The sequence below is a fragment of the Zeus faber genome (assembly GCF_960531495.2).
Source record: "Zeus faber genome assembly, chromosome: 6".
Classification (NCBI taxonomy): Eukaryota; Metazoa; Chordata; class Actinopteri; order Zeiformes; family Zeidae; genus Zeus; species Zeus faber.
The window spans coordinates 22329709-22347139 of NC_137201.1; the positions used below are offsets into that span (position 1 = coordinate 22329709).

General features: G+C 50.0%; 1 protein-coding gene across 1 annotated transcript in view; it reads left to right on the forward strand.

The window, feature by feature from the left end:
* Window positions 1-14075, forward strand: part of LOC307231439 (PDZ domain-containing RING finger protein 4) — a 56388-nt gene extending 42313 nt beyond the window's left edge. Inside the window, exons 4-8 of the mRNA XM_080002145.1 lie at window positions 5528-5626; window positions 8684-8746; window positions 10136-10237; window positions 10938-11060; window positions 12596-14075. Coding sequence (XP_079858271.1) covers window positions 5528-5626; window positions 8684-8746; window positions 10136-10237; window positions 10938-11060; window positions 12596-14068 — 1860 coding nt within the window. The 3' untranslated portion in view covers window positions 14069-14075. The remainder of the gene's footprint in view (window positions 1-5527; window positions 5627-8683; window positions 8747-10135; window positions 10238-10937; window positions 11061-12595) is intronic.
* The last annotated feature ends 3356 nt before the right edge of the window (window positions 14076-17431 follow it).

Below are 17431 nucleotides of genomic sequence, written 5' to 3' on the forward strand. Positions count from 1 at the left end.
AAATAAATTTCCTCTCGAAAAAACTACGTAACTAGTCTTTCCATCAGTCCCTTAAACTAAAGAATTGTCCTTGTTTGACCAGCTGCACGAGGCTGCAGTGCAGCCTGTCGCTTTGCAGCGCTTGCACGCCGGCCGTGTGACCCTAACGCGAGTGGTGAACCAGGAGGCGTTCAGCCGTGTCAGAGCTTGACTTGGGTGCGTGTGTGTGTGTGTGTGTGTGTGTGTGTGTGTGTGTGTGTGTGTGTGTGTGTGTGTGTGTGTGTGTGTGTGTGTGTGTGTGTGTTCAGTAGCATTCGCACAAGCAAGTCCCCTGGAGGTTCACGAAGAGGCAAAGACGGTGCGGTCAGTACTTTTTTGCTCGTTTGGTTGGTCTATCGAGCAACAGGTAAAACCCCACACACACTGGAGAGGAGCCCTTGTCGTGACATGTTGTCCATCTGCTCCGGGCTTGTTCCACCTAGCCCTCTCACTACGATAAACTAGTATGTTTCAACCCCATTGCCTGTGTCTGTGACGAGGGCAAGGAATATCTTCCTTTCAGATTTGTTTTGGATTTTGATAACTGTTTTCTTTTTGGGTGGGGGGTGCTTGAAGTACATTTCTGGGGTAGAAAGACAGAGACACACAGTAAATGGCCACAGGCCACGTTGGTGGATGAAAGGCACTACATCTGCACGATCTGGTTGAGTTGTCGGGACAGCCCAAAACAATGTTGTATATTAAGCGTACATTGATGAAAGGACGAGTACAAACATGTTTTAACAGTAACGAGAAGCGGCCAATTAAAACCAAAATAATAATAGTGTTTGGTTAATTGGGTTTTCTGCCTATGAGTGATGCTTCAGGTCGGTGATGTAGTTCATACGAGTTGGATTGGTTACCATTCGGTACCTTTGTTTTGTTTTGTTTTGTTTTGTTTTGTTTTGTTTTGTTTTGAACACGGGTGGTGTTAGGAAAATAAAAAATGCCCAGAGAGAGTGTGTGTGTCTGTGTCTGTGTCTGTGTGTGTGAGACACTCCACCCAAGGCAGTAATCGCAGCGATCCGTTTCCTTTAATGAGAGAACAGTAACTTGAGAATCTCCATTCACACCTGTCTATGACCGTCGGCATGAGGGACCGCGGACAGCCGACGCGCTCGGGACGATTTTTCCCACCGAAATATCCCCTAACATTTTGTAACACTAACATTAGCATGCGAGACCTGCTCCGTCACGATAACTGCGATTACCTCCGCGGCCACTCGGTTGCGTCAGGAGACGAGCCGCTTTCATTTCTCTGCCGACGTCGGCGTTGAGGGCTCATTAGCAGGGAGCTTTTTCTTTTTTTTTTTATTTTTTTTTTATTACAGCTGATGACTGATGTTTGCAATTTGCTGCTGCTTTCCCCGTTCCTCCGGGTTTACATCACACCCCGTCACTTCAGCTCGGCGAGTCGGGAGTCGGAGTTGTCATCGCTTCTGAGACACTCAATTAAAGATCTGAGCTTCCTTTCAGGTGGAGGAAGACGAAATGACAGAACGCAGGTGGCGGATTCCATTCCTTCCCCCTCCCTGTCTTCCTCTCTTTGAGCGTGAATGTGCTGCGGTGGAGCGGGCGCAGGTGGATTGTACTTGTTGATATCGGCGCGCTGCGTCGGTGTCGGCGTTCAACAGAGAACCGAGGCCGCTGGTCGAGAGCCTCCTGAGCCCACGTTCAGACGCGGCGTCGGCGGCAAAAAACGCCCGCCGACGCTGACGCCAGGCTGCAGCCTTCCCTTGCCTCCCACACGGGGCGTGACTCTAGCTTGGGAAGTGGGCGGGAACGCGGCGGAGCGTATGGGGTGGGGCAAGAGAGCGACGGAGAACGCGTCCCCATCACGGCACGGCGTTGCTCTTGTTTCGTCACATAAGGAAACGGAGTAAGCCTACTTCTTACAACCTACTCCCGAAATGAAAACGGCGCACCGATCAGGTTCGGCCCGTCGCTGGCGCGCCTTGGGCACCGTCGGTACCTTCGGAGGGGCAGCGATCGTGGCGCAGAGCCATGATTATTAAAAATTTTACAGATGTGTTTACAATGGTATATTAAGGGGGACTCTCTGTGAGAGTGCAGAGAGTCGAGAGTGTCCCCGGAATTTCCGCCCCGCTCTCCCACAAACCTGCCGTTTGTGGGCGTACCCCCTCGTTTGCCTTTTCACTCTGGGACCGCGTGTGGCGTATAACGGCTAGTTTAAGAGTTGTGGCGCACAGGCTGGTTTAGCCGGGCGGACGGAACTCCCGGATGCTGTGAGCAAACTTTCAAACAAGGCGTTATAGATGAGAAATAAATGGATATTCAGCTTCTGCGTGGCCTTTTTCTCGCCTCCGATTTGACCGGAAACCATGTTTTCTTGGACTGTTCAAGATTCAAGATTCAAGGGGTTTATTCGTCACGTACATATACATACTTTCATACATATATGCAGTGAAATGTAATGCAACGCACCCGGTGATAACACACAATATGTCCTCGGAAAAATTTCTTTCTAATAGACCAACTAACTGACTCCTCAAACGTAACACAGTAAGTCGAATACTAAAAATATATAGAATAAAAACTGGACTGTTTAGGAGAAATAAGAGCTTATATATACAAGCATATCCGCCATTGCTATTGGAGAGCTCATGCCAGGCGGAGCGTCTTATTGGCTCGGTTCGGGTTGTCGCACCGGTGCGTTGTGGCTCATTTGCATAAGGTGCGGCTCAACTTCTTCCACCGCGTCGCTCGACCTGCCACCGTCGCTCGACCTGCCGCCGTCGCTCGCTGTCGCGGGGAATGAATGAGATCCTGTCGCTTTTGTCTCTTTTGACTCTCGTGTGTGTGAGCGCAGCGTCCCACCAGGGTGCAGGAGCTAAACGAGGAACCATTCACACCTTTCGAAATGGGGACCTCGGCAGCGTCCTGAAAGGGGTCTTGGATGATTTCCCACCGCAGAGAGGAACCGCGGAGATGCAAAATCGGGAGGTCGACGACGGAAAACGCGCGACCGGTTCGACGCCTCACTTCATTGCATTTTTGGGTTCCGGCCCAAAGAACGATTGTTAGATACGGCGACCGGTTCAGGAGCCCAAAGCCGGCTGCGACGGTTCGAAAAGTACCGGGAACCATCCAAGTGGAATCAATTTCGGAAATAAATTCTCCCGTGCAAAGGGAAGATGGAGGGATAGTGAGCAACTCTGGCAAAGGGCATATTGCTTTCGATTCTATCTCTTTTATTCATTTATATATCCATTCATTTATTTCGTTTTGACTCTTTCGCAATTATTTTCTATTTATCAATGAATATATTACTTTGTCCTGTCTTTACTTTGCTTAGAGTTGATCCGTTTTGTACCACGTACCTGCTCTGAATGTTACCGGTCGTTGACACTGAAAAGAAGGTTTTTTTAATTGTCTGTCAGCGTGTGAGAGCTGGAGAGGTGAAGGAGAAGGAGAAAAGAGAGAGAGAGAGAGAGAGAGAGAGACAGAGACAGAGAGAGAGAAAGAGAGAGAGGCAGCAGGTGCTCCTGTCGTGGCTCTTCTAATGGACTTTTCTCCACTCATCCTCATCCTCCGCCTCCCTCCATCCATCCCTCCCACCCTCCATCCCTTCATCCCTCCCTCCCTCCCGCCAGTGACACATGTAAGCAGCCGACCCACAGATGTCACAGAGGAAATGAATCTCTCTGTTTCTGCCTCTAACTGCGTCTCACCCCTCCGCTGGCACCGCCGTAACCTCATTTCTCCGCCCCCCTCCGTGGCCCCTCCATCCATCCCTCCATCCACCCCCCTCCCCCCAGCCGAGTGGAGGCAGCGCTGTGTGTTTTGCTCTAATGAAAGCTCGGGGAGGAGATGCCATTTCACACTCGGTTCCCTCTCACATCCTCGACGTGCTCCGGCCAGGTTTCTGCCGGCGGTCCATGGTGTCGGCCCAACGCTGCTCGTGCCTTGTTTGTCCGCCGCTTTGTTTGTGGTTTGACGGTAAACAACAGTCGTTGTTTGTCGTTGTTTGTCGACAGAGCGACGTGCGCAGCGGGGGCCGCTTTTGCCCACGTTTCGGTATCCGGTATGGCTTCGAGAGGCTTTGTGTTTTTTGGTGGGAAATGGATGCTCGGAGGATGCCAGCTCAAGCCGTGGATGATTTATGACGCGTGTGCCCAAAGCGTGGCTCCCGGGCCGATTTTGGCCCACCCAACCCTTTAATTTGGCCTGCCAGCGCTTTTAGTGGAAAGAAAATTGGCTAATAGAATTAATAATCATTAAATATTTATAGTGTTTATGTTTGTGAGTGAAAAAATGCTCTTTGAAAGCGGTTTTACCCAGGAGGGAAATCATATTCCAAATGCGGAAACTTTAATAAATCATGTGCCAGTGGTTGGCATTGGGTAGCGTGTGCATCGGGGACGCAGTTGCCCCCTGTGGGTTTGGCACGGTTGGTTTTTTAGTTGCACCGAAATCAAAGTTTGGCACCATATGCTCGAACTCGTATGCTCCTCGCAGTTAGATGTTTATTTTTATGGTTGAAAAGTAAAACTCAAATCAGCGCTGGGAGAAGACTCAATCTCGGGACCCAATTGTCGGTTTGTATCGCCCATCCAATCCAGCATTTAGGCTCCGACCACTCGTCCGCCGTTAAGTTCCGGTTGTACCCCTCCAGCCGAAAAAACGTTGTTTCCGTTATCGGCTTAAATCCTTCGCAAGGGCCCACGGGAAATTTGACGACCGCTGATTTGAAGAGGGGCAGTGCAGATATGTACTGTACATCAGCGCACGTCACGTCATTTTATTTTCAAATTAGCATTCCTGAACCTGGCACCGGCTCACAAGGAAAAGCACTTGAGCTCCTCCCACATTTATCAAAGCGCTTCCCCTCAAGCACATCGCGCTGAGAACGCCTTACATCACCCAACACTCAGGAGGAGCCGTCTGTCCATCTCCAGTCAATATGAAACTCCAAAACAACATTAATTCTATTTCATGTTTCCCCTTAACGGGGCTCGTTCCTCACGGCGCCATATTGTTGTACTTTGGAATGTACCTCATTTCCCACACGTAGACGTTGAAGATGGTCGGCGATCAATCACATCACGACACTGCGACTGTTGTGTCACGCTACGGTTCCCATAGAAACCTCCGAAACAGATGCCACAAATGACCATACTCACTCACTCCTCCAGTAGGTCCAATGAGGCGCTGATAACTATTTATTTATTTATTTTTTATTTTTTATTCCTTTCGAATAAGACCTCGGAATTCCTCCACGGAATAACATAACTCACTGGAAGAGCTCTCTTCTTGATTGTTTTTTTTTTTGTTTGAACCGCTTCACCTCCCATTGTCCCATTTCCAGTGTACTATCCAGGACCGATTCAAAGAGTCACCGTCCCACTTTTTTTTTTTTTTCATGGTTTCGTTTCGCTGGGCTGCAGTCCGTTGAAGTGAACACCTAGATCCTTCTGAAGTGTTTTTTGTTTTTGGTTTTGTTTTTTTAAGTTGGATTTTGTCGTTCCCCGCATTCGTCTTTATTCAGGAGGTGCAGCTGTGTCGGCTGAACAGCCAGGAGAAGCTGGGGCTGACGCTGTGCTACAGGACCGACGAGGAGGAGGACGTGGCCATCTACGTCAGCGAGGTGAGGACACGCCCGAGCTCCAAGAGGCCGGTACTGTATTATTGACTGCCGTGCATAATGCGGGTCGGGAATTATCGAGTCGCTTGGCTGGCGTTTTGGAGGGCGTGCGTGCGGCGCCGCCGAGTTTATGTCCTTTCGAGCCGCGGCGGCGTCCAGATGCGGCGATCCTTCTTCTTTTATTGCGTCGTTTTTACGCCGATAACGCGGCTCGGTGCCTGCCGTTTATCACTGTTAATCGCGTTGTTAAGTTGGAGGTTTCGTCCATTTTGCCAAAGCTTGACTTCAAGGAAAAGTGTCCATTTGTCCCCCCGAATTGCAAGGTGATGCCTTGAGAGGACGGCAGTAAGGAGAGGCCATAGCGGCCCTAACCACGTCTACGACCGTGTGACAACCGTCGTCCAAACACTGTTCCCACAGCGAAGCGGATAGAACAGGCAGGAATTTCGCAATTATAATTTGTGACACGCTAGTAAGGTCTCGGGTAGGGGATTAAAAGAAGATATTCCATCTTTGCTATACATACATATTCAGAGTAGAGAGAATGCACAATGACATCCACCAAAACCTTCCAACACATTAACCCTTAAAATCATCTGTTGCTAGGCATTATGCAATCACGACGCATTTTCTGACCACGTGCCAAAAAGTGATACAGTTGACCTTAATTGTGTAATAACACCTGCATTATGTAATAACTGCCCATTGGATAATAAACACCTTTAACGCAATACGTTTTAAGCCCTGCTGCATTTTGTAATCTGCTGTTATAAAAGAGGTCAACGTTTTATACGGTATAATAATAATGTAATAGGTGTTTATAATAAAATGTGACTACCGATTGCAGGTTTTATTCCCAAATAATAGTCATATTGTTACATTTTGGCAAGTTATTAAAAAAAGTGTTATTATTACCTAATGCGTTGTTGCATCATCACTTTAAGACCGTCAGGGTGAATCCTTTCTCCTTCCGGAAAGAGTTCCTTTAAATAATTTTTTCCGCCCATGTGTGAGGTCGCCCAACGAGCAACTGAGCGCACAAACTGTCTCCTCCACACAAAATAAAATGATTCTGTTCTATTGCGTCCCGCTGTCACGCTGCAGCGCTAAAACAGATAGAAACGTTGTCTTTCCGGCTCTGGTCGGGGCGTCGCTCTCACGGCGCGCGACATGCAAAGCGAGAGTCTCATCTTTCATGCCTCTTTTTTCCTGCCTCGCCTCCAACTCGTCGACTTTCCTCCCGATTTCGTTTGAAGTCACCCTCAGACGCTTGCGAGGTGCTGCTCTCAGACCCGAGCGGAATACCGAGCGCCGCGTTCCGGGGCTCCTTGGCAGCATCCTCGCGTTTAAAAAAGTAAGACGGCGCACGGCGGCGAGCGGAATCCAGATGAGGAGGAGGCTGGGTGCACGGCGGCCCGGAGAGCTCGCCGCGCCGCAACTCAAGAAAAACCGGGTCACGGGCGAGGAGGAGGAGAAAAAACAAGCACCATCTACCGGCTCCCCTGTTGTCGTCGTTAATATTTGAGGAGGCCCGAGGAGAAGAGCCAAGTGTTTACACCCATCTTTACCTAGAGGGTTGCTTTCGCTCTTCTTCACACCCAGGCCTTATTAAAATATCGGTTCCAGTCTTTTGTAACAGCTGACGCCACAACGTACATGCGGTCCAGCAGGGCGAAGTCTCAAGTCGAGGAAACGGGAATCTGAAATCGCCTTTTTGAACGTGGGAAAACTCCACACTTTTTTTTTGCAAAAGAGCCAATAAAACCCGTAAAAATCCTGTGAAAATGCACGGTTTGGGATCATTTACTGTCTTCTGAATAACATAGAAATATAATAACATATGAATAACATGTATCGTCGTCATTAGTTTTTTCCTTTTTTCCGAAGGACAAGGCCTCAGGCTAAAAACAGGGCGAGACGCTGGAGGGGAGCTTCTCACATCAAAATGCTTTAATGTGAATTCAATCCAGAGTCAGGGAGTCAAGGAGTTTTAGAATCAATTATTTACCCATGTGCAGTGTCGGCGACCTATAAACGCATTACGGCCAGTTTTCTGAAACCACTTATTTGCAAAGTGTCCTAAATCTTCGCTACGACTGCCTGTACCAGACCAGACATTGATTTGGTTGGGGGTTCAGCTCATAGTTTCACCACTGCAACACACCTTAACTTCCAGCAAAGTGGTTTAGTTCATATCCCAACTGGAACTGAAACGTAACACTTCGAGAGGAAGGTCCAAAAGCCAGTGTGAAAACTTCCAGTCCACGCCTCCTCCAGTCGTCGAAACTGATAAATAACTTGCGCGGTGGATTGAGCCACCGACAGATTTGTCCTTCGTAATTAAGTTGTTAAGTAGATTTATTCACCGAGCCTCACCGCGCTTTGATTTATCAATGAACCCTCTCGGCGGACATCGCTCACGTCTACCCCCGAGCTCCGAGGCCCCGGGTCCGGACTTGTGATCTCGCTCCGCGCTTAACGAGCGTCTCTCTGAGCGAGCGGACCTTCACGAAGACGGAACGGCTGCGCCAGCCTCGCCGCCCCCCGAGATTCTCCCCTGATGTGACAGGAACCGAGGGGATGGCCCCCGCCCGCTCATTGATTGGCTGACGAAAGAGCGCCCGAATCCGGCCCCACCCTCAGGATAGAACCCGATCGGCATGTGAGCTGCAAAAAAAAAGATAAAAATCGAACGCTGGAGGCGCCGAGCGGCACCTCTGAGGGTTTCCACACTGGACGCGGGGCGTTTGGCTCGTTCTAGAGACCCTGATGGCTGACTCTGCGGTCGTGGTGGAAGAGCTACTCAGACCTTTTATTAACCTAAGAGTACAAGTTCCCTGACACAAGATGACGCCGGTAAAAGTACCGCATTGACGTTTATACTTAAGTAAAGATAGGTAGGTACTTAAATGCACTTAAAGTAATACAAGTAAAAGTATAGCAGAGCCGGTAATGACTGTCTTCTTTTCTGCAAATGAGTGCCCATGCATGCAGGCTCCCTGGCTTTTCCCCGTCTCACCGGAGCCGCTTCCTGTTTCCTCTCCCTCTCCGTCCGTGCAGATCGGCCCCAACAGCATCGCGGCGAAGGACGGGCGGATCCGGGAAGGCGATCGCATCTTGCAGGTATGGCGGGGCGGCCCCCAGCCCCCTCTGTTGCCGTTCGCCGCTCTCTCTGAGCGCGAGCCCATATATTTTTAATGGCCGCGCATTAAAGTGGAGAACTCGGCCCTGTTGTTGCTGCTCGATGGGGCGAAGTGCCCCCCTGGCGGGTTCGGTTACCGACTCAGCGTTGGCGTCGGGTGTGGGGTGGGGTGGGGTGGGGGTGGGGTGGTTTAGTGGGTTTTGCTTTAGAAAAAAGGTGCTTCGCTGAGGCTCCCCGCCCCGGCGCACATGGGAGAACTGAAAGCCTGGCAGTCTTATTGGCCCCTGGCTTTACCTTAGGGCCCGACCCCTAGAGGGAACCAGGCTGCTGCTCTCCCCTCACCCAAACCCAGTTTTTGGCGGAGCTGCAGGCTGCATTGCCTCGCGGTGCTTTTCGCTCGGGTACAGACGACTGTGAAGCTCTAATTCCAGTCACGAGGTTGAAACGAGTGCAAAGGGGGTGGTGGGGGAGGCGGGGGTGGTGGTGGGGGAGGCGCGACAGGTGATGTGCTGGTGTCGCGGGGGGGGATAATGAATAGAATCCGGTGAATATGGCGGGAGACGGAGGGTTATGAGCGGAGAAAACAGAGCTTGGCAGTAAGCAGGGTTTAATGAGTTCGGCAGAGTGCGTCGTAAGGAATAGAGTCGGGGGAGAGGTGAAGACTCTCCACACGCAGTTATTAGATGGGAGGGTGGGGGTGAGGGGCGGGGTGGGCGAGATAATACGCCGCCCGCGCCTAATTGCATAGCGACGCGCGTGTGGCGGGTCTCAGCGAGGAGGAGGAGGAGGAGGAGGTGGAGAAGAAGGAGGAGGTGGGGGAGGAGGAGGTGGAGGAGCGGGAGGTGGAGGAGGAGAAGGAGGTGGAGGAGGAGGAGGAGGAGGTGGAGGAGGAGGAGGGGTCCAGCGCTCGGCCACTATTACCCACCAGTGACAGCACCATTACTCCACACACCCCGAGATGGACGCCCCCTGTCAGCGGCCAGTTAATTGTGCGGCGAGATGTATGTACGCCGCCCGACACTTTGGTGAACACGACGATGCTGTCGGCGCAGCCGTCCCATTCATCGCGCCGTTTGGTTTCTGAACAAAGAGAAAAAACAGTGCAAACAGCTGCAACGGCTGCGGGGAAGGAGTTACAGAACGGGGTCGTCTGGATTGTGGCCCCGTGCTTTTTTTCCCAGTGTTGGAGGGTTTGGTAATTAACAACGAGGGGGCGAGAGGTGTGTGTGCGTGCGCGCGTGCGTGCGCGCGTGCGTGCGCGCGTGCGTGCGCGCGTGCGTGCGTGCGCGCGTGCGTGCGTGCGCGCCCTTAGGCCTGCGTTTGCATCAATATGTGAATAGATAACCACATTTATTCATGTCACCCATAAGATAAATGGCCAGGACATCCAGAACCGGGAGGAGGCGGTGGCGGCGCTCTCCAGCGACGACTGCAGGAGCATCGTGCTGCTGGTTGCCAGACCCGAGATGCAGGTGAGGAGGCTTCTCCTCTCTTCCCCGGAGCGACCTCCCGCTCTGTGCGCAGCACAAGCAAGGGGACTATTCGTACAAAAAGTGACGCACACACTCTGTGTGTGCCCTGAGTGGGGAATGAAGGAGTGAGATAGCCCTCCCAGCCCCCTCCCCCCCGCCCATCCTCCTCTGCTGCCACCCGCCAAGCGGAAGCTGGCACGGAAGCTGGCACGGAGGCACCTCATCATGTTTTATTTTTATGTAGCACCACTGTAATTGACTTCCAACGGTAAGCCGTAAAAGCTAATGGCATGCTAATGTGGAGTGAGTCCAGGCCCGAGACCATTGCCAATCGTCTCAGGGATTCAACCGCAGCAATAATAGACCCTTTGTAATTAAATATGCCTTTCAATGGTAAATCTAATGTCTTGGCATATTGATCCTATGGATCTGGAAAAGACATCAAGGCTTTAATGTTGTTTTTGTTTTGCTTTTCATTAAATGGGAAGTCCAGGGATGCTGGATACTGCATTTTCGCTAAATGCAGTAGGAAACATATAGGTGGAAAGAGAACCCACATTCGATCTTTCTATTTGGAAGGGAATCCATCGTTGTTTGAAGCAACTTAAAGCTGATTGTGATCCGTTGTCGCTCGATGTTTCCAATGACGCCTCTCCCCCTCCGTCTCGCTCCGTCATCCTTCCCCTCCCTCGGCCTCTAGCTGGAGGAGGCCTGGCTGGACGACGAGCACAGCGAGTTCCTGGAGCAGCTGAAGATGGAGATGCTGGAGGAGCAGCAGAGAGAGGAGATGGAGCTGGCCGCCCTCCAGGAGGAGCAGGAGCAGGTACGACCGAGGCAGACAACGAGCGCACCGTTGTGCCCTTTCTGTGACTCAAGACGTCACCGAGACGGCGGTTCTCAACGTGAGGTCCGCGGACCCCCAAGGGTCCTTCAAGGGCGTATCCAGGACGTCCCCGGGAAAAAAAAAGTTATATTATTTAATTTGCAAAATGTTGGTATGGTTGGAGAATGCACAATAATAACCTTGATCTCCCTGACGTACAGGGATTCCCAACAGGGGTTCCTTTAACCTTTTTACTATCGCGGACCGGACCACAGCGCACAAAAATGATCAGCAAATTCAGCAAATTCCCGGCACCGGTGGCTCGGCACCGCTCTGTGCCCCTGTGGTTGGAAACCTCCGTTCTAGAAAGCATGTTCCTTTAAGCTGACTTAGTCAAATTACACTAAACCAGTAATTCAGTGGTTAAGTCTGTGTAATTTCCCGGTGTTATCATGTTTTTTGCATTTTATTGAGTCCAGATAGAAAAGAAAAAAGAGTTTTCAGCCCTTATTGCTCTTTTTGTTTGTTTGCTGTTTGAGCATTGAGAGTTACTGCGCTATTCATATTGCGAACAGTTGACTCAATGCGAAGAACAAATGCGGATCAATCACTTTATCAAATGAATAAATTGTTCCGCCAAACCCCTCGCACCCATACACACTTTTATCCGTTCATTGTTTTGTTTTGTTTTGTTTTGTAACTCCAATGCTCACAATTGTGTTGTTTGATGAATCCCTTTTTGTTCATTTGGGTGTTTTTTGGTGATTAGGACATGGCGTCACTTTTGGTGATCAGGCAATAATACAAAATTATAATTGTACGTATCAATAAAGTTGGCCTTGAAAGAGCGGGATGATCTATTCAGATGGATTTAGATCATTACCCACGATCAGTGTCAACCTGTGTCATGAAATTACTGAAGTTCAGGCTCCCAAATCCAAGTGTTCTCTAACTTCCTCGACAGAACCCAGTGAAAACAAGCCCCGGCCTTTGAGAAACTAATGCAAAATAATGTGTATAAATATTTATGAAATGAGCCTGGTGATCCATTTCAACTCCAAACATTGGTAATCATAATTTAAAATTAGGTTTTGTCGAGAGATTAGCATTCAAGTCCCTGAAACAATCCCCCAAAGTAGAAGAGCTGCGTTCCGGCGGGGCGCTCCCGAAGGAGAACCCGGAACGCGGGCCGCGGCTCGTAATGATGCCGTTCCACGGCGACGACAACAACAGACCACAGAGGAACGGGGGTGAAGAATGAAAAGTTTTGTTTCGGAAAACACTGCAAACCCAAGCGTCAAACGCTATGTATCGATCCGCCTCGCCATCACCACACAGAATCGGAAGGTTTCCCAGTCGCGAGTACATTTCATAGTCTCGTAATCAACGCCACACGTGGGCGAGTAGAAGTAGAGCAGCGGATGATGACCTCACATTTGCAGATATTGATTTGGTACATTAGCGTGTAGGTAATGTGCAAAATCCGTGTTTCTACATCGTGTTTACAGCAGATGTGTGTCCGTGTTCCCTGGCAGAGAACGGAGGACGACACGCCCACCTGCTCCAAACTCTCTCACCGTAAGGACGTCAGGCAGAGCCAGGGGGAGAGCTCCAAGCACGACGTCCTGGCCCACATCCAGCGCCGCCTGTCCCACTGCCTGCGAGACAACCGGGACCACGCCCTGTGCTCCACACGCCTGGAGGAGGAGGACGACGATGAAGACGAGGAGGAGCGGGTGGGCGATCGCTTCCAGCAGCTGCTGGAGCTCAAGTGCCAGATCCGAAACAGCGGCGAGTACGACCTGTTCTACAGCCGCCGCAGCACCATCGAGTGCAGCGTGGCGGAGCAGGGCGGGGTGCAGGGCGGGGTGCAGCGCGAGCTGCGCATGCTCAACGAGGAGCTGCGCAGCATCGAGCTGGAGTGCCAGAACATCATGCAGGCGCACAATCTCCGCAAGAGCCAGCAGTCGCTCTCCACGGGACGCTCCCTGGCGTCCACCAAGGACCAAAGCCTCCGCAGTGGCAACGCCAACCGGAGCAAAGTAGCGGACATTACGGAGCGACTCGAGAAGTCGGACAAGGACAGCTCCAGTGCCTACAACACGGCGGAGAGCTCGCGGAGCACGCCCCTGGCCATGGACCGCTCCCCGGAGCACTCCCTGCAGAGGATGGTGAGCCTCACCAACCAGAGGAACCTGAGCAGCAGCCTGGCGGCGGGCGGCTCCCTCAGCCCCAGCCCCAGCCCCACCCACCGAGCCCCCGTCCAGGGCAAGAGCAGCAGCCCCGACCACAGCAACCCCTCCGAGTCGGACCAGACCCCTCAGGCGGACGAGGAGAGGAAGGGGAAGCTGAAAGCCGGCGGCTCGCAGATCCCGTACTTCTCCCCGTCCCACGGCTCCCACCAGAGGAAGGCCAACATCCCTGCCCACGCCCAGCATTACCAGAGCTACATGCAGCTGATCCAGCAGCGCTCGGCCGTGGAGTACGCCCAGAGCCAGCTCAGCCTGCTCAGCGTCTGCAAAGAGCCCCAGCGGCCGGCCAACGAGCCCAAGATGGAGTGGAAGGTGAAAATCCGTAGCGATGGCACTCGCTACATCACCAAGAGGCCCGTGAGGGACAAGATCCTGCGCGAACGCGCCCTGAAGATCAAGGAGGAGCGCAGCGGGGGGATGACCACGGACGACGACGCGATGAGCGAGATGAAGATGGGGCGGTACTGGAGCAAAGAGGAGCGCAAGCAGCACCTGGTCCGTGCCAAGGAGCAGCGCCGGAGGAGGGAGTTCATGCAGCGGAGCCGGCTGGAGAGCCTGAAGGAGAACCCTCAGAGCAGCGGAGAAGGACGCAAGGAGGTCAGCATCATCGAGCTCAGCCACAAGAAGATGTTAAAGAAACGCAACAAGAAGATCCTGGACAACTGGATGACCATCCAGGAGCTGATGACTCACGGTACGAAGGCTCCCGAGGGAGCCAAGGTGCACAATGCCTTCTTATCAGTCACTACTGTGTAAAGTAACACAAAACACACACACACACACACACAAACCCACTCAATCTACCCCATGCGGTATGATATACTTGCCTCGTTCAATGTGGCATTTTTATGAGGACCATAGGAATATTTTTCACACTTTGTAACCCAAAAATCATTTTGTAAAGAATTTATCAACGGTTTTCATGGCATACCCTTGTTAAAGTGTTTTTTCATCGTTGATCTCCATGTTGCTCTCTCAGAAATCGTTTTTGTATGAAATTAGGAAACTAATTATTTTTTCTTACTTAACTGTGTAATTTTCTGATGATTTTCGTACTTTTCTTTTTCTATCCGTGCAATTGAAAATTACGTTGTCTGGGCTCCAAGTTAATGGTCTCTGATGTTTTGGGGGGTTTTTTCTGTGCAAACCCGCCGACCAGCTCATGGTTACATTGCTTTAAGTTTTACTTGTGACTTTTTTTTTGCAACACGCAATTAACACATTTTTCTTCACTTCAATTAAATTGGTTCATGACTATTCATACGTTCGAATCGCAGTACTGTAAAACAAGTTCAGGAACGTACAATGTCTTAAACTCAAATAGTTTAGTGCAAAGAAAGACTCATTACCGGGTGAAGTTATTGTGAACGCTGTCACCGAGGTCGAAATGTCCTGTATTTAGAATAATTAGGAATGTTTCTGTGCTCGGAGCCGTACGAGGGTTCAGTTGTTTCCCACGATCCTTTGCGGCGTCCACTTGGCGGCGGCGGCAGGGATGCATGTGCGTGTACTTGGAGACGATCAGAAATTATATCCCACATTTCCTGTTTTGCAGCTGGGAGGAGATTTGCCGTATTCCATGTCCACATTTATAAAATCGAAACTGCCAGAGATCGTCAGAAAAGCATTTTCAATGTTGAAGCCGATTTTATTTTAATAACTTATCAAGGTATACGCTATATTCAGCAACAGAAGGACCTGCTCACCGTTTCTTGCAGCATATCAGTATTTTTTACATATTTTTTTACTCTCCATACAGTATCTATACAACCCTACTCTGCATCGCCTTAACAGTTGACAATGAATTCAATGAACTCACTCCTGAATTCCAGCGGTTTCTACACCTCAACGATGACTTTTCTGTGCAATGCACCGGTCTGTCGTTGTTCACGCGTTTTTTTTTTTTGTTTCTTTGTTTTTCGTTTTTTATTTTATTATTTGAGTTTCAAGAAAACATTCTTTGATATTGTGAACTTTTTTACGATACAAATCTTTGATGGTTCAATGTCAGAGTTTTAACGTGTTTGGATGAATGCCGCTGAGCAGGACTCAGAACACAGCCTCGCGTTTCATTTGTCTTTAAAAAAAGGTTTCCATTCACCAGTGGACGTTCCAGTTGGGTTCCATGTACAGTGCAGCAGTCGTTTCCAATTCCCTGTTTTTTTTTTTTTTTGTTTGTTTTTTCTTTTTTTTTTTACTGAAATATTGTAAATTTAAAATTTCCAGCTTATCCCTGTATTTGTTTTCAGTCAATGTCCAATGATTCAAGTAATATGTAGTTGGCACCCTTGTAGCCAGGTAAAATATGTGATAATTGTGATCAATGAAATGAAATCATAATAAATTATTGTTTTTTGAAATAAGAAATCCTTATGCTGTCATGTTTTTTGTTTTCAGTTTTACCTTGATGGGGAAACAAAATATGAAATTGTACAGTTAAATTACAATTATTCACAATGTTATTTTTTTGTTTTTAGTTCGTTCGATAATTTAAGGTGGCAATCCATCAGATCGCCTGTGTTGGATGGATTACCCCACAAATCCCAGAATTCTATTTAATTTTCAATCTCTAAAGTTTTCCTTCTTCTGACTGATTGATTTTAGTTTATTTTCTCAATCACTCGGGGTGGTGGGGTGTCTTTTTGTGTGTATGTTCCTCCATGTCGACAATTTCACCGTGGCTTGGGTGGCGGACCCTGCCACCAACAATGGCGGCAGCACATAGGGGAGCGCACGCATAATGCAAATATGTTTAATGGATGTATCTTATCTGAAGTGCCAGCTAAATAAATATGGGATAAATATCAGAATGATCTTGGGGATTACCACTTTAATTAAGTCTTATAGCTATTTTGTTTGCCATGTTCAGTTTGACTTTAATTTTTCTACTGTCAAACTGTCAAGGTTATAAAAAACCCATTTCCAGTATTTACTCTCCTGGGGAACCGGGCGGAGGCAGGTAAAGTGGAAGAGAGCTTAGGATTAAAAAAGCAAAAAAAAAAAAAGAAAGCGTCTCAAACTGACAGTATCAGGGAGGGAAACGGGCAGCGCCGACAACAATCTCGCCCACATGTCCGAGCTGGAGGAGCCGTTCCCGGGGAACTGGAAGAGAAGAGTGGGAGAGTCGTCGCACCTTTTCACCGAGCACAGGATCCGCCTCCGGAGCGTCTAGCACCGAACGCGTTCGCTCGTTTAACGGGGATGATTTCAATTAAAAAACGCCGCACACTCGGGTGGCTCTCTGTTCATTAAAATGCGCCGAGCGCTTTATCATCTCTACGGCCGTGTCACTCGGCGTGGGAGTGGGCCGCTGTGCTCCGCTTCCAGTGTTATCTCCGGACGTGAGTGTTCCACGCACGGAGTCGGAGAGCGGCGCGCCAACTTCGAGGCTCCTCCTGAGCTCTCGGATAATTGAAAAGTGGCCTTTAGCGAGTGCCGAGGCGTCCGTGTTGGCGCGGCACCGGCACAAGTCCTTCCCCGGATTGTCAGGGTGATTTGGAGAGGAGGCAGGTATCTGGAAAGCAGAGACAAGATGTACCCTGACTTACGTTTCTCCTATTTTTTATCTTTTTTGTACCTCCCCCATTGTAGTCCGCAAATGCCTGTCACCGCGCGCTGCCGCTGGTTGGGTCGTCCGTCGATGCCACGTCCCGATTTCCTAATGGGGCACCGCGCTCTCCGAACTGCTGAACTGAGAGCTTGGTGTGATCCACCGAGCGTGAACACCAGACAGTCCCATGCTAATTTGAGCATGGGGCTGTGGGCGAGGATTTTGTAGTTCAAATAGTGACCAAACATTAACATCTAGCCCCCCCTTACACACACACATACACGCACACACACACACACACACACACACTCACCCCAAACCTCAGAGCCAATTTTCCATCTTCTCATTTGTTAATTTACATAGTCTGCATGGTAAAAGACCATTAAAATGCCAATGTGGAGCCCGGCGAGCGGCGTGGGGGCGCACCAACAGACCGCGGTACAGCTTCTGCGCTCGCCGGCTAATTAAGTTCATCCCATTCCTCCCGTAGACCCCCCGAAAGAGCCGGTCAGGTGTAATTAAAATGGAGCCGGTGACAGCCGCGGCATTTGTCAGAGCGATCCAGCAGT